The sequence below is a fragment of the Mustelus asterias genome, chromosome 16, assembly GCF_964213995.1.
Source record: "Mustelus asterias chromosome 16, sMusAst1.hap1.1, whole genome shotgun sequence".
Classification (NCBI taxonomy): Eukaryota; Metazoa; Chordata; class Chondrichthyes; order Carcharhiniformes; family Triakidae; genus Mustelus; species Mustelus asterias.
Genome location: NC_135816.1, coordinates 47465649 through 47490138, shown reverse-complemented (window position 1 = coordinate 47490138; position 24490 = coordinate 47465649). Strand labels below are relative to the sequence as shown.

The window sequence follows — 24490 nt, the reverse complement described above, 5'->3', positions numbered from 1 at the left end:
TGCAAACTTTAAAGACATTTTAATGTTTAAAAGGTTTGTCAGTTCTTACGTGTCCTTCAGTCAGCCTCCTCCAGGTGCTGCATTCCTGTGGCGCTGACGAAATTCTGCAGGGCTGCAGGGCTGAGGTAGCAGTCCGACCCTGCGTCAGGGCCCCGACCACGACTGGGTGACATGGTCGGTGTCGTGTAGCCCTCGGTTGGTGCTGGGCTTGCGGGCCGATCTCCGCCTTGGGCGTTGTCGGTGTCCTCGTTCCTGCTGTCCGGGGTTTCGGCCAAATCTGTTGTGTTGTATCAGCCATGTAGCTTTTGATGCAGGGGCCACATCTCTTCCTGCCCATTTAGCTGCCAAAGGGACAGGTTTCCTTACCTCACATAACTGCTGCTTGTTTTATCACCCGGTTGCTATGGCTCCTCAAACTTCTTGCATACTCTGTAATCATCTTTTAACATCACGTAGAATGTGAGCTGATCATTGGAATGTGAGCCATGTTTCATCCTCATGCTGAAAGTATCTGTTTTTCTTGCATGATTTGGTGATAGTTCCTGATTGGTGCAGTGAAAATAATGTAGAAGTGAATGGACTGTCAAGATTTAAAAATTAAGTATACAAACAGGCGCATGATCTATTTGTTATATAGGAGCCTTGTGTCAAGTTTTACTTCCCTCATATACTGGGTGATATAAAGGATGTGGAAAAAGGTTTAGAGGAGAGCCACTAAATTGACATCTAGTTTAAGGATCTTTAGTTACTGGTACTGGCTTAGAAAGATGGGACTTTTTGCTTTGAAAAAGCATAGTTTGAAGAGATATAAGTTATTTATACAAAATAATGAAAGTATGAGTCTCAGCCTCGGCAGGTAGGCAGTTTGATCCAGATGGTTAGGGAGGACCAGGATAATTAAGTATAAGTTACAAAAGCTTAGAACTAGTTTAGATGCTCACAAATACTTACTTTGCAATGAGTAGTTGCCCGCTGTAATAAGTTGCAGGCAAATGCAGATTCACTTCAAACATTAAATGGAATCTGGATGAGTTACTAAGAGAGGTAAACTATCTCTGTGTAGAAGACAGGTAATTTTTGAGGGGGATGGTATTTGTCACCCAGTTACTTACGCCTGTTAGAGATGCTTGATCATCTTCAGAGTAGAAGACGAATTGTTCAGAGGTTTCTCCAATTTTTCCCCCCTTTTGTAGGAGATTACATGATTGTGCTGGGTATGGGGAGGCTTGATGCTGACAAGAAGTTACACCATGCTGGAATTGGCAGGCTCAATGGACCAGTTGGCCCTTTCCTGCCACTTTCACGTTAGTATGTTTTTAAAGAAGATACCCACAATCATCAAGAGAGAATCGACGGTTGGCGGTTCCACTATCTGTAAGCAGCACCTGGTGAAGCAACCAGCACGAACGCCTCTCTCCCCTTTTCATGAACTCCTCCAAATCCATGACAGTCTTTGAAGACACAATGAAATGGTTATGTGGGGTTAAAATTGCAGCCAGCGGCAGCAACCATGTTATGACTGGAGATCTCTACAAAGGAATCCTGTATGACAAAATATTAGCATGAAACAGTAGAAACTAAAAACAATTGTGTGTGCAGTAATGTAGAAATGGCACTAGTCCAAGTCAAAATGTGTCAAGATTTCTTCCAAAAGACTACACGCAAAGTCTACTCTTTAACATGTGTTTTATTTCACACACCATTTCATAGGCAATAGAGTTTCAGTTTCTGATTGAATCTGTGTTTTTGGGTGACCCAAGAAAACTCATAAGTTACTTGAAGAGACCAAACATGTTGTTAGGGCCTCGGAGTGCTTACCTGGGAAACTAATGTACAAAGGTAGAGAACCTAAAAGGGAAAGTAACTTTAAAGTAACACACACTATGTCATTTTTAAACCATTATTTCCTACAATGATTTTAGTAAACTAGTTCAGATTTACTGAACATGCATTTATTTATAAAGTAGCTGAGAGAAATTGCTAATAGTTCTTGAGAATCCATTTTGAAATGAACCTGGGAAAGGAATAGAAAAAAATCAAAAAATTCTAGACCTACTTTGGAGAAAGAAATATCTTGATAAACATCAAATGATCAAATATGAATGTTTAGAAATATAATATATATATATATAGAGTTAAAAGTAATGCTGTATTGAATAAAAATATAGGAACCGAATAATAGAATACAGAAGGCGAACATCGTATATGTGGTAGAGCTATCCAATTAATCCCAATACACTGCCGCAAATACTTTCCCTTCAAGTATCCGTCTGATTTTTGAATGTTATGAGCTGAAGTCCTTTTTTATATCATTCAAGTTTACATATTCTCAAAAGGCCTTGACATCCTTCCTAAAATATGATACCCAGAACGAAACATAATGGCCAGGATTTTACGGCCACGCTCGTCCAGAAGCTGTAAAATACCACCTGAGGTCAACGGACGTTCCCATTGTCCGCCTCTTGTCCGCTCTGATTCCTGTGACAGGTGAGGGGCGGTAAAATTCCAGCCATTACTTCAAATGAAGCTTAACCAGTGTTTTAATACAGTTTTAACATAACTTTCTTACTAAGATTCCCATATAGTTCATATTGCCTCTCCTCATTCTTTCCCCCAAAATATGTTACTTAAAACTTCCTCACATTAAATTTTAGATGCCATGGACTTTCCCGTTTCACCAGTTAGTATATGTCCACCCGGCATCTATTACTATGCTCCTCAATGTTTATTACATTTTTGAGTTTCATGTCATTTGCAAATGTTGAAGTTATGCACTATTCATAGAAATCATCATAGAAATCATAGAAACCCTAAAGTGCAGAAGGAGGCCATTCGGTCCATCGAGTCTGCACCGACCACAATCCCACCCAGGCCCTACCCCCACATATTTTACCCGCTAATCCCTCTAACCTATGCATCTCAGGACTCTAAGGGGCAATTTTTAACCTGGCCAATCAACCTAACCCGCACATCTTTGGACTGTGGGAGGAAACCGGAGCACCCGGAGGAAACCCACGCAGACACGAGGAGAATGTGCAAACTCAACACAGACAGTGACCCGAGCCGGGAATCGAACCCGGGACCCTGGAGCTGTGAAGCAGCAGTGCTAACCACTGAGCTACCGTGCCACCCTTATTCTTATATCAAAAAGAACAGTGGTCTTAGTATCAACCCCTGGGGAATACCACTATATCCTTCCCCCAGAATGAAAAACAACTATTAAGATTCTGCTTTCTGTCCCGAAGGCAATTTTGTATTCCCCTACTGTCCTTTAGTCCCATCAACTTTAATTTTGCTAACAGAATTATTGTCATGCACAATACAGGCATGTCATATTATGAACTTTCAGTCAATAAAGAACAAAGAACAAAGAACAGTACAGCACAGGAAACAGGCCCTTCGGCCCTCCAAGCCTGTGCCGCTCCTTGGTCCAACTAGACCAATCGTTTGTATCCCTCCATTCCCAGGCTGCTCATGTGACTATCCAGGTAAGTCTTAAACGATGTCAGCGTGCCTGCCTCCACCACCCTACTTGGCAGCACATTCCAGGCCCCCACCACCCTCTGTGTAAAAAACGTCCCTCTGATATCTGAGTTATACTTCGCCCCTCTCACCTTGAGCCCGTGACCCCTCGTGATCGTCACCTCCGACCTGGGAAAAAGCTTCCCACTGTTCACCCTATCTATACCCTTCATAATCTTGTACACCTCTATTAGATCTCCCCTCATTCTCCGTCTTTCCAGGGAGAACAACCCCAGTTTACCCAATCTCTCCTCATAGCTAAGACCCTCCATACCAGGCAACATCCTGGTAAACCTTCTCTGCACTCTCTCTAACGCCTCCACGTCCTTCTGGTAGTGCGGCAACCAGAACTGGACGCAGTACTCCAAATGTGGCCTAACCAGCGTTCTATGCAGCTGCATCATCAGATTCCAGCTTTTATACTCTATACCCCGTCCTATAAAGGCAAGCATACCATATGCCTTCTTCACCACCTTCTCCACCTGTGTTGCCACCTTCAAGGATTTGTGGACTTGCACACCTAGGTCCCTCTGTGTTTCTATATTCCTGATGACTCTGCCATTTATTGTATAACTCCTCCCTACATTATTTCTTCCAAAATGCATCACTTCGCATTTATCCGGATTAAACTCCATCTGCCACCTCTCCGCCCAATTTTCCAGCCTATCTATATCCTGCTGTATTGCCCGACAATGCTCATCGCTATCCGCAAGTCCAGCCAACTAGAGGATGGGAGGATAGTTTCAATACTTTTAAAAATTGGACACAAACCATCTGTTAAATGGCTGCTGCAAATCATGTAACTTTTGGCATTTGAACCACAGACAGTATCAAGTCTCCAGTGAATACCTAATGAAATATGGACATTGGTGAGGGTACCTTACAACCATTTGTGGAATTCACACATGTCATTGTGTAAGGACGGACCAACACCTGAAGACTATGGAGAATGTCTCTCTCCATGTTTCATACTGCACTAAAAAGGGAAGATTGGAGCTCAACAAACACTATCAACTTCCTATTGCAACACAATGGCCTGCCCCATCCAAACTAGATTGGCCACAGAGGCAGTCATGTGATCAAAGCTGATTTCATGGATTTCACCCTTATTACCCCAGGACCCAACAGATCCAGCAGAACCATCAGTTGTCAGCCAGTCTGAGAACTAGACTCAAACCATCTGCATGTCATCAAGCAGCCTAACCTGTCTAGTTTCAATGTTCACCTGAGAACCAAAATCCTTGATATCTGACGACAAGAAACTTCACAACCTGTTGCAAACCAATTGCTTTACCTCACTTCAAATTTAAATCATCAAATCCATTGATGAAATCATAAGCCTGCCACATGGGACACCAGAAGTCATAAATCAGAGACTGAAGTAACTGTAATCTGAAAAATCTTATCTCAGATTTGCAGATGATACAAAGTTGGGTGGGAGGGTGAGCTGTGAGGAGGATGCAGAGATGCTTCAGTGTGATTTGGACAGGCTGAATGTGTGGGGAGATGCAGTATAGTGTGGATGAATGTGAGGTTATCCACTTTGGTAGCAATAATAGGAAGACAGATTATTACTTGAATGGGTGTAAATTGAGAGAGGTGGATACTCAACCAGACCTTGGTCTCTTCGTGCATCAGTCACTGAAAGTAAGCGCGCAGGTACAGCAAGCAGTAAAGAAGGCAAATGGTATGTTGGCCTTCATAGCGAGTGGATTTGACCCCTTTTTAGGGATGCGAGTGGATTTGAGTATAGGGATAGGAGTGTTTTGCTGCAATTGTATAGGTTATCGGTGAAGCCACACCTGGAGTATTGTGTGCAGTTTTGGTGTCCTTATCTGAGCAAGGATGGCCTTGCTATAGAGGGAGCACAGCAAAGTTTACCAGGCTGATTTCTGGGATGGCAGGTCTGTCATATGAGGAGAGACTAAGTTGGTTAGGATTATGTTCACTGGAGTTTAGAAGAGTGAGAGGCGATCTCATAGAAACATATAAAATTCTAACAGGGTTAGAAAGGCTAGATTCAGAAAGAATGTTCCCACTGGTGGGGGAGTCCAGAACTAGGGGTCATAGTTTGAGGATAAGGGGTAAACCTTTCAGAACTGAGGTGAGGAGACATTTCTTCACCCAGAGGGTGATGAATCTGTGGAATTCACTACCATAGAATGTAGTTAAGGCCAAAACGTCTGATTTCAAGAAGAAATTAGATATAGCTCTTGGGACTAAAGGGATCAAAGAATATGGGGGGAAAGGGATATCAAGATATTGAATTTGATGACCAGCCATGGTCAAAATGAATGGCGGAGCAGGCTTGAAGGGCCGTATGGCCTACTTCTGCTTCTAGTTTCTTTGTTTTGGCTTGCCATTGGTGTACATTGGAAGGATTTATAAGTTGACACCCAACCTGTTTGGCCACATTATAAATTCATCTTCCTGGGATACCAAGTCCTGAGTGGGACCTGAACCCAGAGTGTCTGGCTGAGAGATAGGAACACTACCACTGTGGCACAAATCCCTCCTCTTATTAGTCTATGCCTTTGAATTATGCCAGTTTGTTTTGTCCTGAATTATTATCTCTAAAAGTTTTCCCACAACTGATATTAAAATGACTGGCTTGTATTTACCAGGTTTATCCCTTGTCCCCTTTTTAAATAGAGGTGTAACATATGCAATTCTCCAGTCCTCTGGCATCACTCTTGTATCTAGGAGGACTGAAAGAATGTGGCCAAAGCTTCAGCAATTTCCACCCTTACTTCCCTCCGAAATCTCAGATTCATCCTGTCCGGACTAGGTGACTATTTTCATTGAAGACTGTCCAACTTTTAAATACATCGGGCCTGATGTTACCATTTTCATTCTAAGTGCTGAATCTGAGCGTAATTCAGATCTGACTTGGAAATCTGCTTTCAGGCACCCCCATTAACACTTAGCCTGAAGAAAAAAATCACGGGTCCCATTTGCGCTGTGGTCGGGGCTTAGCACGCCTGAAATGACCGGAGCACTGAACTGCACATGCGCAGTTAGAAACAAATTTGAAAAAGCGCGCCCATGTCACATCGCTCCCGGGCCGCAGGAAGTGGAGAAAGTGCCCGTGAGCGAAAAGTGGGAGCGATGGCCCCCACAGACATCACTGTCCCCCTTTTCCACCCCCCCCCCCACTACCCAGACCGATCGCGACTCACTGGCCCCTTTCCCCCCCCCACCGATCACCCGCAAAGTGGCAGCGGACCCCCCTGCTCCCCCCCACCAGAGGTCCATCTGCCCCCCCCCCCCACCAACCAGTGAACGATCGGGCCTTCCCCCCCAACAGAGATCTTATCCACCTCCCTCCTCCCCCCCCCCCCCAAGAAATGGTCTGGCCTCAATTCCCCCCCCCCCCAGGGAACGATCTGGCCTCACTCACCCCCACCCCCCCAGAGGAACATCTGACCCACCTCCTCCTCCCTCCCCACCAGACAACAATTGGCCCTCCCTGCCCCCCCTCCTCCCCACCAGAGATACATCTGACCCACCTCCTCCTCCTCCCCCCCCCCCCCCAAAACCAGAGAATGATCTGACCCCCCTCCCTCCTCCCCCCCACCACCGGTCAGAGTCAGAGAGCCGTTGGAAGCTCTGAATTCACTCTTCAGCAGCTGGAGCGCCCGATTCAGACTTTTATTCAGCAGGTTCATTTCAGCACAATTCCGGATCGGCGAATGTGGTGGTAAAGGGGGAAATGCTGATAAAGTTGGGCGGGCAGTTCGTTAATTCAATTGAAATACATGCAAATACATTTTAATCGCCGTTGCGTCCGTTTCGAGCGCGAAGCGGATCACGGCCATTCCCGTGTTTCGGTAAAGTGGCCATCTGTGTGGACATGGGCGCGGATCCCGTTAATGGCCTCATGCCCGACTTTACCGCGTTTTCACGCCCGAATACGGGCGCAACACAATGGTAAAATCGGGCCCATCGTCTTTACCTATTTTTATCCAATCCAACATTGATCATTACTGCTTCCTCCTTTACTATAACACTGACAGAATCTTCTCCAGTGAAGACAAATACAAATAACGCATTTAGTAGTTCATCCATGCCTTCTGCCTCTCCAGGATATCTTCTTGGTCCCTAATTGCCCCCACCTTTCCTATGACTACACTTCTACTGTTAATAAGTTTCTAAAAGATTTTTGGGCTCCCTGGTACATTAGCCACTAAGCTATTCTCACATTCACTCTTTGCCCCCCTCATTGCCCCCTCATTGCCCTATTTCTTCTGTATTTTTTATATTCAGTTTGTATTATGAGCCTTACAATTACCATTAGCCTTCCTTTTCTGTCCCATTTTAATCTCTGTAACTTAAGTGTTCCAGTTTTGGATGCTCGTCCTTTACCCCTTAAAGGGAAGTGTCTAATACACAAACCAAACTATCTCCTCTTTGAAAGCCTCCCATTGCACAATTACTGTTTTGCACACGAATCTTTGATTCCAACCTCCCTGAACCAGACCCTTTTCAACTCACTCAAGTCAGTCCTTCTCCAGTGAAGTTTTTTTTACTTGACTGTGCCTTGTCCTTTCATAACTATTCCTCAAATGCTCTCGCAGTAAAGCATGTTCCACTGGGCCAACCTCGTTCCCCAGAGCTAAATCCTCACAGTTTCCTTCCTTGATGGGCTGGAAACACACTGATCAAGAAAGTTATTGTTCACATTTCAGGAGCTCCTGCCACTCTTTGTCCTTTGCATGGTTACTATCCTATTCTATATTAAAATCATTGTAATTATTGCTACTCATTCACGCTGACATTTTTTTCTGTAACCGGTTTAGCTCACTAAATAACAGGTGATAAAATACAAGTTCTTGTTAAGGCCATAAGATATAGCAGCAGAATTAGGCTATTTGGCCCATCGAGTCTGCTCCACCATTCAATCATGGCTGATCTGATTCTCATCCCCATTCTCCTGCCTTCTCCCCGTAACCCTTGATCGACTTATTGATCAAGAGCCTATCTATCTCTCTCTTATAGACACTCAGTGACTTGGCCTCCACTGCCTCTGTGGCAGAGTTCCACAGATTCACCACCTTCTGGCTGAAAAAATTCCTCCTCATCTCAGTTTTAAAGCAGCGTTCCTTCACTCTGAGGTTGTGCTCTCGATTTCTAGTCTCTACCAATAGTCCACTCTATCTAGGCCTCTCAGTATTCTGTAAGTTTCAATTAGATCCCCCCTCATCCTTCTAAACCCCATTGAGTATAGACCCAGACTCCTCAACCATTCCTCATACGACAAACCTTTCATTCGTGCCGTGGGCGGCACGGTAGCACAGTGGTTAGCACTGCTGCTTCACAGCTCCAGGGTCCCGGGTTCGATTCCTGGCTCAGGTCACTGTCTGTGTGGAGTTTGCACATTCTCCTCGTGTCTGCGTGGGTTTCCTCCGGGTGCTCCGGTTTCCTCCCACAGTCCAAAGATGTGCGGGTTAGGTTGATTGGCCAGGTTAAAAAAAACATTGCCCCTTAGAGTCCTGGGATGCGTAGGTTAGAGGGATTAGCGGGTAAAATATGTGGGGGTAGGGCCTGGGTGGGATTGTGGTCGGTGCAGACTCGATGGGCTGAATGGCCTCCTTCTGCACTGTAGGGTTTCTATGATTCTATGATTCCTGGGATCATTCTTGTGAACCTCCTCTGGACCTCCTCCGAGGCCAGCACACTCTTCCTTCAGTATGGGGCCCAAAACTGCCCACAATATTCCAAATGGGGTCCGATCAGAGCCTTATACAGCCCCAGCAGTACATCCCTGCTCTTGTATTATAGCCCTTCAGAAATCAGTGCTAACATTGTCTGTGTGGAGTTTGCACATTCTCTTCGTGTCTGCGTGGGTTTCCTCCGGGTGCTCCGGTTTCCTCCCACAGTCCAAAGATGTGCGGGTTAGGTTAATTGGCCATGCTAAAATTGTCCCTTAGTGTCCTGAGATGCGTAGGTTAGAGGGGTTAGCGGGTAAATATGTAGGGATATGGGGGTGGGGCCTGGGTGGGATTGTGGTCGGTGCAGACTCGATGGGCCCAATGGCCTCTTTCTGCATTGTAGGGTTTCTATGATATTCTATGATAACATTGAATTTGCCTTCCTAACTGCCAACTGAACCTGCATGTTAACCTTAAGAGAGTCCTGAGCCAGGACTCCCAAGTCCCCTTGTGCTTCAGATTTCCAAAGCCTTTTCCCATTTAGAAATCTGAAGAGCATTTTAGTAGAAGAAACTACTGAATTTCTATCCAGGAATACAATATATTAACTGGGGCTATTTATAATTTATTCTTTACATATATAATCCATTTACTAACATGGAGAAAACATGGGATATCTTGCTTACAATATTTTTGGTAATGGGAAATACTTCATTTTGTTTCAAAACCTTTCCTTCCTACCCCATAAATAGATCCTTCGAATGGAATTAAAAGTTTTTTTTGTCATGAACAAAATGATAAATAATTTTTGATGAGATATAACATCTGAGTTGATGATACTTTACATAATGTGCTGTTTTGGCAAACGCTATTTCCTTAGCAGACACTGAAAGATAAGAAGTCACGATTACACTAATATTTGCCACTGACGATAATCTGGAAAATCCATGAAAAATAATGAGCGCGTACTGCTACAGGGTTTGAGTTATCATCTTCCCTTGTCTATGATCTGAGGATGTTTCTTCTATTTCATTGTGGGTGGCACAGAGGTTCACACTGCTGCCTCACAGTGCCAGAGATCTGGGTTCGATTCCCAGCTTGGGTCGCTGTCTGTGTGGAGTTTGCACATTCTCTGCGTTTGCCTGGTTTTCCTCCGGGTGCTCTGGTTTCCTCCCACAGTCCAAAAATGTGCTGGTTAAGTTGATTGGCCATGCTAAATTGTTCATTCAGGGGGATTAGCAGGGCAAATATGTGTGATTATGGGGATATCCCTGGGTGGGATTGTTGTTGGTCCAGGCTTGATGGGCCAAATGGCCTCCTTCTGCACTGTAGGGATTATATGACTTCTATGGGAATCCCTACAGTGAAGATTTTGGGCCAATCAAACCGTAAGTAGAATCGCTCTGTGCACAGGAAATGCTAAACCCGTCTCTTAACTTTCTTTGGTCCGTGTTGCACGTTACTTGTCAGAATGAAAGAGCTTGAATCATTGCTGGGTGTGAGTTTGCGGCGTGACGTCCAAGCAGCAAGTAGTGGCTGAGCGCAGAAGCGAGGCGACGTTTCTTGTGCTGGTTCCTCAACGTGGAACCATGGGTCACCTGCGCCAAATCGGAGCTGCAATAGGAGCTGTAGTTGCAATCTTGGGCAGCGTTCTGCTCATCTCCTGGAAGTACTTCAACGGCAAAAGATGCTATTTCGAGGAAGAGTACGAGCGTATCAAAGAGGTAAAAAGCAAGGAAAAAACTAGGTGCATTTCTTCTGTGCATAAGGAGGAGACGGGAACTGGCTGCGGTCGATATAAAATCCTATTACGATTATGTGGTTTGGTATTTCTTTGTACAGAAAATTAAATGCTTTATCATAAACTGAGGCAGGCATCATGGCATCTTTCAAGGAAAGGTGGTGGAGCAATTGATACAGAAAGATGTAGGACTGTGGGGAGGTAGGAGGCGTTTTTTTTTTGGATTGTCCAAATAAAGAATTGGTACGGATCTATGATTGGCCGAATTACTTCCTTCTCAGCCATAAACAGCGATGAATGACATAAGGAGGCTCAGACATGAACTAAAGAATATGCTGTAATCTACTGAACAAAGAAACCATTAGGGAAAAAGTTATAGAAATGATCATGTTTTGGGTTACTAGTATTCAAAATAAGTTTGTTTTGCTGAATTTGAAATTCATTAAAGCTCTGAAAATTACGATACACTAACATAACTGATAAAACAATATCTGTGGTATGATTCAGACTTCATCCAGCTTAGTCGCGTCTGTTAATGATTTTATATTTAAGTGAAGTACAAATTCATTAATTTCAGAACTATCATTAAACATTTCCCTAGTAGTATATTTTGCCTGCAATAGACCATGGTGCCAAAGTTAAATTATTCAATGAGTAAATGTGGCTAAAAATGCTGCATGCATTTGCTTTAAAAAGGAAATAAATAGTCTGGTTAGCATAGTTGAATACTGTAGAGTGATTTAGCCGATTACAGAAGGCTAACATAGATTGATAAAGGGTGAATTGTGTCTAATGAGCCTAATCTTTTTTTTAATGAAGGCTAACATAGATTTGTAAAGAGTAAGTCGTGTCTAATGAGCCTAACCTTGGTTTTTTTTTGATGAAGTTACTTAAGTAGCAGGTGGGGAATTTCAATGAATGGAGTTAAAATAGCCTTCCAGAAGGCAATTGGGAGAGTTATCCCACAAACAAGTCAAGCAACAGCCTAGGATGCTGGATTACTAGTCCAGTGACATTACCACTGAAGACACGGTCAGACATGAAGATCATATATTACGGTCAATGTTCCAGAGTACCACATTACCATTCCTAAATATGTCCTGTCCCACCATCAGGAGAGAGGTGGTGGTGAATTTCACTGGACTAGTAATCCAGGGGCCCAAGATATGAGTTTAAATTCTACTATGGTAGGTGGTGGGATTTTAAATTCCATTAATAAATCTGGAATTATAAACCTCGTATGAAATTATGATTGAATGTTCATAAAATCCCTACAGTGCAGAAGAGGCCATTCGGCCTTTTGAGTCTGCACCAACTCTGATATTTTCCCCCCCTAACCTAACATCTTGGGACACTAAGGGTTAATTTAGCATGGCCAATCCATCTAACCCGCACATCTTTGGACTGTGGGAGGAAACCGGAGCACTCGGAGAAAACCCACGCAGACACAGGGAGAATGTGCAAACTCCACAGTCACCCAAGGCCGGCATTGAACCCAGATCCCTAGAAATGAGGTAGCAGCGCTAACCATTGCGCTGTAGCTACTAGGGAGTCATGCACACCGATCATTAAAATGTACTAGACAAGTGGAAATAAATGTTAATGGAATGTTAGCCATTATAACTAGAGTGTCAGAATATAAATGTTGTGAAGTTTTGCTACAGCAATACAAAGGCCTGGTTGGACTAATCTGGAGTACTCTGTATGGTTCTGGGCAGCACACCTTAGAAAGGATGTGTCGGCCTTGGAATGAGTTCAGCATGGTTTCACCAGAATATTATCAGGGCTCCTGGGGTTACATAATGAGAAGAGATTACATCAAATGTGCTTGTATTTCTTGGCATATATAAGGTTAAGGGGTGATTTTGAGCTTTCTTTAGGATTTTGAAAGCAATTGATGGGATAGAGGGAAATCTCTCTCTCTTGGCAGTGGAGTCTCGGGCAAGGGAACATAACTTTAAATATCTCTTCATGCAAAAGCTGTTAGAAGTGTAGACCTTTGTCCCACAAAAACTAGATGTAAGTGCAATTAATAGTTTTGATTTTGAGATTTTTGCTAGAAGAGTATAAAGGATATGGACCAAGACAGATGGACAGAGTTAAGATACAAAAACTGTGATTTCACTGAATGGTGAAATAGGGATTTTTAAAAATTCATTTGGACGTCGCTGGCTGGCCAGCATTTATCACCCATCCCTAGTTGCCCTTGTTCAGAGGGTAGTTGAGAGTCAACCATATTGCTGTGGGTCTGGAGTCACATGTACACCAGACCAGGTAAGGACAGCAGATTTCCTTCCCTAAAGAGTATTAGTGAACCAGAAGTTTTTTTTTCAACAATCGATAATGATTTCATGGTCATCAGCAGATTCTTAATTCCAGATGCTACTTAATGAATTCAAATTCCACCATCTGCCGTGGCGGGATTCGAACCCGGGTCCCCAGAACATTAGCTGAGTTTCTGGATTAATAGTCTAGCGGTAATACCATTAAGCCATTGCCTCCCTCAAGGGGCTGAACAGCCTACTTCTGTTGCTTGGCTTTTTATGTATTTCTTAAGCATGTGCAGCCATTGCTGCAGCAAATTGGATGAGGTTCCAAAGCATAAAGTCTATGTTCTGCCCTTCCCAGGTTTTCTGCTTCTCTTTCCAGATTATGCCAACTCCTTGTATACAGCCCTTCACCCGCTCACCCAAAGGACTGTTTTCTAGATGCGAGTCAAGATAGTGAGTTTGGCATGTTATTCCATGTGGATAATCACAAAACAGCCACAAACATGCATTTTCCAAAGGGATCACTCAATAGCAGATATCAGCGGGCATCATCCCAAATTATTCTCCTTTTTATAACCTAGGGAGTGTTATGATCTTGGACCAGATCCCCAGGTTATTGGTAAGATTCAGTTAGGGACCAATAATATTCTGTTTAAGATTGACAACGTTTGAGATTTAAGACTCTTGCTAAGGGAATAAAGACTCAAGATTCCACAGGCTTTGAAGAAACAGAAATAAACTTTATTAGAAAAAAAAACTTGCTAATCTCTTGTATTCTAACATGCAGGATTAATATGAATAACAAGTGAATTAACAGGTAAACTGTGGTTGAACACTACACACTACAGTAAATAGCAAATATCACCAAGATCCCACAGATTTCTCAGCAATCCATCCGGCGACATCAGTTAACACTGAGTGAACCGGTCTTATTGAAACTCTGCCTCCCTTATGAGGGACTTCAAACATTTCACTTTCGAAGATCAAGCCTCTGAATTCCCTCAAACCTGCTCCAACTCGGACTGCCTTAATGACTGCGCAGCTTCCAACCTCTACTTGCGCAATTTCAGCTTTTTAATAGCCGCGAGGTAAAACGGGGATGAGAAATTTCAGTTACATTGATAAGATTGCAGAAGTTGGGGCTATTCTCCTTGGAGAAGAGAAAGTTGAGAAATGATTTGGTAGAGGTATCCAAAATCGTGAGGGGTCCGGACAGAGCAGCGAGTAGAAATTGTTCCCATGAGTGGAAGGATCGAGAACCAGAGAGCAAAGATTTAAAAGAATTGGCAAATGAAGCAATGGTGACATGTGGAAAACCTTTCTCATGCATATACTGGCTAGGATATGGAATGCACTGCCTGAGAGTGTGGTGGAGACAGGTTCAATTGAGGCATTCAAGAGGAGCTTGGATTATTATCTGAAAAGGAAGAATGAGCAGGACTATGGGGAGAAGCCAGGGAAGTAGCAAATTGCTCCTTAAGAAAGACAACACAGACATCAGCTCAGACCATAGTGTGTGGCATGGTGATCAACTCTGTTCAGGGCAAATTGTGTTTAATAACTATGATTGATTGTATTTTTTGATGGGGTAACAGGATTGACGAGGGTAATGAGGCTGATCTGGTGTATTTGGACTTCTAAAGGGCATTTAAACAAATGCAACACAATGCCAACAAAGCTGATGCCCATGGAATAAATGTGACAGTGGCAGTAATGAAATAGAGTAGTGGTGAATGGTAGCTTCTTAGAGGAAGGTACACAGTGGGGTTTCCCAGAGTTCAGTATACCATTTCTTGATCTCTATAAATGAACTAGATTTGTGTGTACAGGGCACAATTTCAAAATTTGCAGATGACATAAAACTTGTTTCAAGAGGACACAGGCTGGTGGAATATGTGCTCATGTGGCAGATTAAATATAATGCAGAAAGGAGTGAAGTGATACATTTATGTAGGAAGAATGAGTAGAGACAATATAAAATAAAGGATACACAGAAATTTTGGGGTATATGCACACATTATTGAAGGTGACAGGTAAGTGGTTAAATGCAATATGGGATTCTGAGCTTCATGAATAGAGGTACAAAAGCAAGGAAGTTCTGATCAACATGTATAAAACACCAGTTCAACCTTAAGTGGATTACTATGCCCAATTCTGGACACCACACTTCAGGATGGATGTGACAGTTTTAGATAAGGTTCAGAAGTGATTTGTGAGAATATTTCTGGAGTTGAGGCACTTCAGTTACGTGAATGGATTGGGGAATCTGGGGTTGTTATCCTTACAGAAGAGATGAGGTGATGTAATAGAAGTGCTCAACATCATGAGGGATCTAGGCAGAGTAAGTGGAGAAATTGTTCCTATTGGTGGAAGAATCAGGAACCCATAGGGCATTAATTTTAAAGTGATTGTTTCTTTGGTCAATGGTGACATGAGGAAAAACTCTTTTATGCAGCAAATAGTTAGGTTCTGGAATGCACTTCCCTAGAGTATGGTGGAGGCAGATTTAATCATGGGTTTCAAAACGGAAGTGGACATACACCCAAAGAGAAGATATTTGTAGTTCTATGTGGAATTGGCATGAGTGGGACAAGCGGAGTTACAGGAAAAGCTTATTTCAACTGCAATTTAACATTTTATACTTTTTCTTTGTTCTATTCAACAGCAGGTGGAAAGTAGCCTCAGCAGTGAATTGATTGGAGAAAGTTGAAAGCCTCTGTGATCTATCATCGATCAATTTTGATATTTTTAAACAGTCCACTACCTAAAGATGCTTGGCTCTAGTCTCTCTCCACAGATGTGGTCAGACCGGCTGAGATTTTCCAGCATTTTCTTTTTTAGTTTCAGATTCCTGCATCGGCAGTGTTTTCCTTTAACCTAAACATGCTTTCTACTTCAGTTACTTAATTGTCATAGTCATTATGGCACAGGAGGCCATTTGTTCCATCAATTTCATGCTGGCTCTCTGTAGAGCAATCCAGTTAGTTTCCAGTGGTCCCATTCTGTTGCTGTAGCCCTGCAAGTTTATTTCCCTCAAATGTCCATTTAGTTTCCTCTTGAAATCATTAATCATCTCTGCTTTCTTGTGGGCAGTAAGTTCCAGGTCATTAGAACTTGCTGCATAAAGAAAATCCTCACACCCCTCTGTATCTCGTGCTCAAAACCATAAATCTCTGTCCCATAGTTCTTATGATTTAGCTAATAGGAACAGCTTTTTACCTTGTCTTAAGCCTGTCATAATCTTGTTTACCTCTATCAGATCTCCCCATCTACCTCTTGTTCCAAATTTATTTATTTATTAATCTCACAAGTAGGCTTATACTGCTATGAAAATCCCCTAGACGCCACACTCTAGCATCTGTTTGGGTACACTGAGGGAGATTTTAGCATGGCCAATGCACCTAACCAGCATGTTTCAAACTGTGGGAGGAAACTGGAGCACCCGGAGAAAACCCACGCAGACATGGGGAGAACGTATAGACTCCGCATAGACAGTGACCCAAGCCAAGAATCGAACCTGAGTCCCTGGCACTGTGAGGCAGTAGTGCTAACCACTGTGCCACCCAACCCTAGCTTCTCAAAACTAACCTTGTAGCTCAATTCACTCATCCTTGGAACCATTCTGGTGAATCTCTTCCACAGCCTCTCATATATATTTTCTTTTAATTTATCCTTTACACTTCTGATTTTAGCTTCTTTGTTGCTTTCCTTGTATGTATGGGAGAAGGCTTGATTAGGATACTGTGACATAATTTCAGTAGCAGTAAACTGGCATACATCCCAGAATATTTTATCCATAATCTCAGCAGCTAGCATTATATTGGAATGGACAATGAAGTAATGTATGTATGCTGATAGTGGGGTAAAGTGGAAGTCTTACACAGCAAATTAAGATTTGTGGCTCGAAGATATATTGATGATGGAAGAATCAATATTTGTCCAGCATATTAGATGGGTTTTGTCTCTTTGTTACATGTAATAACCGTTACCCTTTTTAACTCTTATGTATTGTGATTTCATTAGCTTGATGTTTATTTAATTGCATAGTTAGTTTCTTTATTAATTGGAGTTTTTTTCAAACAGATCCAACCTAGGGAAAAGCAGATTCTGGTTCTTGGTTTAGATGGTGCAGGAAAAACCAGCATTCTCAACTGTTTGGCCGATCACACAGTGAAGCAAAGCACATCACCTACTCAAGGCTTTAATGCAGTCTGCATACACGCAGGAGGCTGCAAATTGGATTTCCTTGAAAGTGAGTACAACATGATACAAGATGCAAGATTCAGAAGAATTGTTCAAAGAAAATGTTCTTCAAAATCTCTCTTTGACCAAGCTTTTGTTCATTGGCTCTAACATCTCATGTTATATTTTGTTTCATAATCCTCCAGTGTTTAGTGCCTTGAAACATTTTATTACTTTAAAGACGCTACTTGAATATAACTTGTTATCCACAGGAAAAGCAATCCTGTTACATGAGGTTGTCAATAAGATGCATGATGCCAAAGCAAAATGCAAAGGTACATCACAGAGTTCAACAGAGTAAGTGGAGACACAATATTGGTGATTAGGTAAAGCCAAAATTAGTTTTTACAAGTCTGGGAAACAAATTATTAAATAATTGCAACATTGAGGTTAAAGAAAGAGGGAAAATCTATAGAATGGAATATTTTCAGTTGAGGAGGAAAAGCCTAGCTTTTCCCATAAGTATAAGAATCCTAACAGAACCTTGACAGATATAGGAGCAATATTCAAATTTTGAACAGAAAGGTATTTGGCATAAAAGAGAGAGCTATGGAATGCTGTTTGAAGTCAGCGATAGCAAGGTCAACATTTTCACAGATGAAGGGGTAAAGGTGGACCTTCTAAAGTATAGATTCTAGTTATACCAGCGAGAGATATGAGAGATTTGAGGAACTGTAAACACACCAAGCCGAATAGAGAACAATAGTGATTCAGCTATCACATTGATAAAGAAATTCAAGGGAATGTCCTATGAAGGAAGCTGTTGAATGTAAAATTGAATTCTTAGTAGATTAGATTATGAATTTGGAAGGCCATTAATGATGAAAAAAGGAAAGAAAAATTGAGAATCACTAAGCTAATGAAAACGAGGGTTTTTTTAAAAGTCATTTACTGCAGTCTATAAGCAGAAATTTGTGTGAGGTGCATAATTTTGGCAAACAAGCATGCTGGTAATCTTTGGTGTAGAACTTTCAAGATGACGGATAATTTAAGTTAATCTTGATAACTGTACAATCTTAATTATACAAATTATCAACATTCAGCAGCGAAGGAGCAGAATTCCTATTGGAGTTTCAACGGTGGAGAATCCAGCAGATCTGGCAGAAATTAAAATTGATGTAAACCCTGCTGTTTGAGCAGGTTGGAACAATGGAGGAAGATTATTTACAACAATACAGTACTTAAGAAATCAGTCTTTTACTAAATTGCATGTGTCCCACCTGCACAACATACAACCACCCAATATTTTACTGTACCATACAGAAATACAATGGTTGTAACCAATCAATGGAGGTTTACAGATGCTACACAGCTTGTTGTGGTAAGTAGTATAGAAATTCATAAGTTATAACTATATAGGCAGATGGGTTCATGCAGCAGTTAGGCTATACTGGTCAGAGACGAGGAATCCTGTGGCGAGTAACTTGCCTCCTGACTCCTCAAAGCCTGTTCACAATCTACAAGGCACAATTCGGGAGTATGATGGAATACTCTCCCCTTGCTTCAACGAGTGCAGCTCCAACACCCAAGAACCAAGGCGCTATCCAGAATGAAGCAGCCCGCTTGATAGGCATCCCTTCCACAAACATTCACTCCTTCCACCACTGACACGCAGTAGCAGCAGTGTGTACCACCTACCAAGGTTCCTTAGACAGCACCTTCCAAACCCATGACCACCACCATCTAGAAGGAAAAGGGCAGCAGATACATGGGAACATCACCATCCTGACTTATATGGAAGACACTATGTCGGCATTCCTTCACTGTCGCTTGATCAAAATCCTGCAACTCCCTTCCTAACAGCACTGTGTTAGTAACTACAAAAATGGACTGTAATGGTTTCAGAAGGCAGCTCGCCACCCTTCTCAAGGGCAATTAGGGATGGGCAATGAATGCTGGCCTTGCCAGCAAAGCCCACATCCCGCGAATGAATACAAAAATATGGGGAATGTTGGTGTGACATTTATCATTGACATTCAATCCGCTTTTACTATAGCGTAAATTATTCCAACAGCATTGAATAAAGATGGCGAGGAAGCTAACAAAGCAGCTTTGACATGACTAGAGGCAGTGGGGACTGTTAAAGAAGTGGAAAGAATAATTTCAATTAAATTGCAGTTATCGTTCTCTGAATTATATTGTCCAATTAACATGGATACACAGGTTCAGTTTTTATTCAGCCTCACCATTTTCTTTGGCTCAGTTATTTGTAATTATTTGCAAATCGGTTAATCTATTAGCATATTGAACAAGTAGCATCTATTTTCTCTATTGATGTCTTTGCTCATGTTTTAGAAGTAAACTAAGTCAAAGGTCACTGGAGTGATCTCTGTGAAATATTAAGTGTTTGTAGGTCAACAGACCCAGGGTATAGCCAAATTCTTGGATATTTAAATCATTAGGGGACACATTTGTAAGGAAGATAGTTAATATTTGGCTGTGGGTGATGCTGCTCCTGTTTGATTGAGTTGCTATTAGAGAACAGCTTGCAGTACCCCAAAACCTCTGAATTGTATAATACAATCTTTCAAATACATTTATTAAATTTTTTGTGTGTTTGATGTAAATGACCATTCTATAAAATGCATATCTGTATATTCACTGTGACACTGGTTACAGCACAGTTCAGGTGAAGGCATCCCAGCATCGAGGCACAACTTTGTTGAATTGATTTGACCATGCTCCTTCAACCAGTTACAATCCATTGAGAATCTGGCAGTCTGTGTCCTTGCTCAGAATTTCCTCTAAGCTCTGCTGGTTCCCAGAGACCAAATACATTCTTTCACATTCTTGGTTTTCAAACTCCTCCATGGCATTGCTGATTCTTCCAGTTTCATGTTTCTGCATACACACTTTGCTTTAACGCTGTTACACCTTGACTTCTGTTTCATCGTTATTGGCAGGTTTAATCATAATCTTCCTGTCCTCTGAAAATATCTATTTATTTTCAACGTTACCGCCATCCTCTCTATTGAATAAAAACCTTTTCTTCACAACTAATTTCAGATTCTTGCCCTTTTCCCTCCAGCCTGATATTTGATATATATTTGAGTAGTTGCATGATTGCTTTAAGAGCTGATTGTATGATTTGATGGTGATGTCATTGGACTGTTTCACAGACGTTTAGTTTCGTTTCTGCTCTGTGCAGGGAACATCTCTTTTAATTAATCTGTTGTGAGTTACTTTGAATCTGTGTGCAAACCACATTTTTTTTCCTTTTTGTTTCAAACCCATGACCCCCTAACATGATTAGGACATTACAGCGTTCACTTAGTGTTTTGAGACACCTGGCAGCATTTAAGGAATGCTAGAAAATGCAAGTTGCAATCTGAATAGTACATTCCTTTTAATCTTAAAAAATGCACAAAATATCCTGTTTAGTTCTTGAAGATACATTTTATTTTACAGTTGGAGGTAGCTGCAACTTGCGCTCCTACTGGAATCTCTACCTAAACAAAGCCCAAATATTAATTTATGTGGTGGATTCTGCAAACGAGGAACGTTTGCCTCTTGCTGGGCAGGAGCTGCATCGGCTGCTGAAACAAGATCCATTACTACCACTAGTGCTATTGGCAAATAAACAGGTAAGGTGCATTGGACGGAAGCCTTCTGTTGTGTGGACAGCAGGAAAGTGGAAATGAAAATGGACTGCTGAGAATAGTCTTATTCGCTAAAAGAAATTCATCTCCTGGGAGTACGACTTCTCTCATTTTCATTCCATGGATGATACATGTGGCATTTCAGCTGAGAATCTATTAAACATACTAAATTTGTGGCTATTATGTTCTAAGATACAGCCCTGAGAGTGACTGCCCCTAACATCAAGGCAGCCCCGGCAATGAGAATCAGGGGGGAAACTCACCACTGATTAGAATCATACCTAGCACAAACTAAGATGGTCGTGGTAGTTGGATGCCAATCACCTCAGTCCCAGGACATTGTTGCAAGAGTTCTTCAGGTGAGTGTCCTAGGTTCAACCATCTTCAGCTGCTTCTTCAATACCCACTTCTCCATCATCAGATCAGAAGTGGGGATGTTCACTGCAGCACCATTCACAATTTTCAAATACTAAAGTATTCTGTGCCAATGCAGCAAGACCTGACGACGTTCAGGCTTGGGCTGAGAAGTGGCAAGTTAACGTTTGCAACACACGAGTGCCAGGCAAAGCCCATCTCCAATTCCCATTCAGTAGCCGATGCAGCTCCAACAAGATTGAACCTAACCATCACTAAATCCCCCACTATCAATATCCTGGGGATTACCATTGACCAGAAACAGGACTGGCCATATACATACTGGGGCTACGAGATCTGGTCAGAGACTGGGAATTCTGAGCTATGTAACTCACCACCTGACTTTCTAAAGCCTGTCCACCATTCATGAGGCAGAAGTCAGGCGTGTGAAGGCATGCTTTCCACTTGTCTGGATGAGTGCAATTCCAACAAAGCAAAGCCGTCTGCTCAATTGGCACGCAATCCAGCAACTTAAAACATTCACTATCTCCACCACTGATGCAAAATGGCAACAGTATGTACAATATACAAGATGCCCTGCAGAAACTCACCAAGGCTCTTTCGATCGCACCATTGAAACCCATGGCATCTACTACCTAGAAAGATAATGGCACCCGACCCACGGGAACACCACCACTTGCAAGTTCCCTGCCAAGCCACACAGCATCCTAACCTGGAACTATATCAGCCCTTCTCCGTTTCCTTCAAGGCAAATTGTATAAGTTTAATGACTCTTTTAATGTAGTCTTTATTGAACAAACCCAAAATTAGTGTCATTGACAAATTTAAAAATGCTACTTCCAAGTCCTGAGTGCAAATTGTTTATGTAAATTGTGAACAGAGGACCCAGAGTCAATCTTTCACATGGAGGCTATTTCCAAGGGCTGAAATGGTTGCTACGAGGGGACACAGGTTTAAGGTGCTGGGGGGTAGGTACAGGGGGGATGTCAGGGGTAAGTTTTTCACTCAGAGGGTGGTGGGTGAGTGGAATCGGCTGACGTCGGTGGTGGTGGAGGCAAACTCGTTGGGGTCTTTTAAGAGACTTCTGGATGAGTACATGGGATTTAATGGGATTGAGGGCTATAGATAGGCCTAGAGGTGGGGATGTGATCGGCGCAACTTGTGGGCCGAAGGGCCTGTTTGTGCTGTGGCTTTCTATGTTCTATGTTCTAATACCACTACCTACTTGTCAGTCCAACTACCTTTTATCCCTTCTCTCTTTTGGTTTGTAGTCAGTTCACTATTTGTAGTGCTCTTTATCTCCTGACTGCACATGTTCTGACTAGTCAGTCATGGGTTCTAACTGTAGTCATCGGTCACTTTTTGGAAATCCCAATGCATTGTCTACTGTGTTACCCTTAGCAGTGTTCTGTTACTTCAAAAATTCAAAGTTAGTCTGGCATGACCTTCCCTTTTAAAATCTGCGCTGCTCTATTATAACATGAGTTTATAGATGTTTGCATTACATCTTTGACTAACAATTCCACTTTTTAACCAACACTGATGAATAAACTCACCATTCATTAATTGTACTTAAGTAAAAAATCTTTTAACCATTATTTCAATAGTTGTATTATTTTTGTTCGTAGGACCTTGAAGGAGCTCTTAATATTTCTGATCTTCATAGAAAGCTTCTACTCCATGATGTGAATTATGAAAAAAAGCTTTTCCTCATGGCTACTAATGTCACTGAGAATGGAACAGAAATCCCAAAAAGCATCCAGGGTGTTAAGGAACTTCTCATTCAGTTGATTTCTCAAAAAGGCTGAGCAAATATCAGTTCATATTTCTGGAGGATTGTTAGAAATTTACTAACTGAATAATATTGTAATACTTAATGAAAATACAGATGAATTATATTATTTAACCAAGTAAGGTTGGTGGGAATGGGGAAAAGGAATGGATTTACCTTTGCGAGAATTGAAGTACTAGTATGTATATTTTTTTTAAATCAGCCTCCTAGAGTGCAAGAACAACCTTCCATAGCAACACTGAGTTTCAGTATCCTCGAGTAGGATGTATTGTATTTTTGACATTAATATTTTTGTGGTAGTGAAATTTATCCTACTTACAGTATCATGGTGCAGCAGGTGGCCATCATGCTCTCCAAATGAGCATCATGGCTTAGTGCCATTCCGGTCCTTTCCCCATACCTCTGCACATTGTTTATATTACAAATAATCATCTAATGTTGTCTCAAATGCTTCACCTAAATCTGCCTCTACACTTGCAGGCAGTGAATTCCAGACCCAAAGCACTTGTGTGAAAACGTTTACAGAAACACATAATTATTACAAAATTGTTACCCAACTTCCTTTGGTGCTTTCAATTAACAGTAGCAAATTGACTATCATGTTTGCCTGATAAGTGATTGCTCTTCAAAACAAAATAATTGGCTATACAGGACTTTCTAACACTTGGGAAGCATGAAAGCCTATATATATTACTAAGGTTTTTTTTTTGTCAAATGATCTGCATTGTTTTAAGTTGGTCTTTCTCCATGTCTTAATCCTCCCATTGATTTTTCTAATTTAATATTCAAATTTCTTTCTTGAATGTATTTATTATTGAAGAGTTTCACTAATCTTTTGCCAAACTGTTAAAATAATTCAATATTCACTGCTTACATTATAATGGTTGTGTAGACAATTGTAGAATCTTGTGGTAGTGCCAGGTGCAATGGGTTCTCTTAACTTTAAAAATCAAATTGATGTAAATCATTATTAAAAAAGGACAGAAGTTGACAAATTGCTTACTACTATAGCAGAACATGTCGTGGAGGAAGATTTATTTTTTAAATTATGGAAATGAAGTATTTCAACTGTGGAAGTACCACAAATTGAGGGAATAAAAATATTTGCTTAAAATTATTTGTAATAAATTACTTACTTTGGATTTCCTACTTTGATAGTACATTTGAGCTATTAATGTACATGGCTGGATGAAAATAACTACCCATTCTATTTAAGTGAGTGGACATTGCCTTCATCGTTTGGGCATCGAGTTTAAAAATTGGCAAGTCATGTTGCAGCTTTATAGAACCTTAAGTCA

The 24490-nt window shown here is 41.7% G+C and overlaps 1 protein-coding gene across 1 annotated transcript; it reads left to right on the top strand.

Annotated features, from left to right (window-relative positions):
* Nucleotides 1-10721: 10721 nt before the first annotated feature.
* Nucleotides 10722-24302, top strand: LOC144505148 (ADP-ribosylation factor-like protein 9). Its single transcript, XM_078231049.1, has 4 exons — nt 10722-10897; nt 17268-17436; nt 20835-21010; nt 23029-24302. Exons 1-4 carry the CDS (start codon nt 10763-10765, stop codon nt 23206-23208), a joined length of 660 nt encoding a protein of 219 aa, XP_078087175.1. The 5' UTR covers nt 10722-10762; the 3' UTR covers nt 23209-24302.
* The last annotated feature ends 188 nt before the right edge of the window (nt 24303-24490 follow it).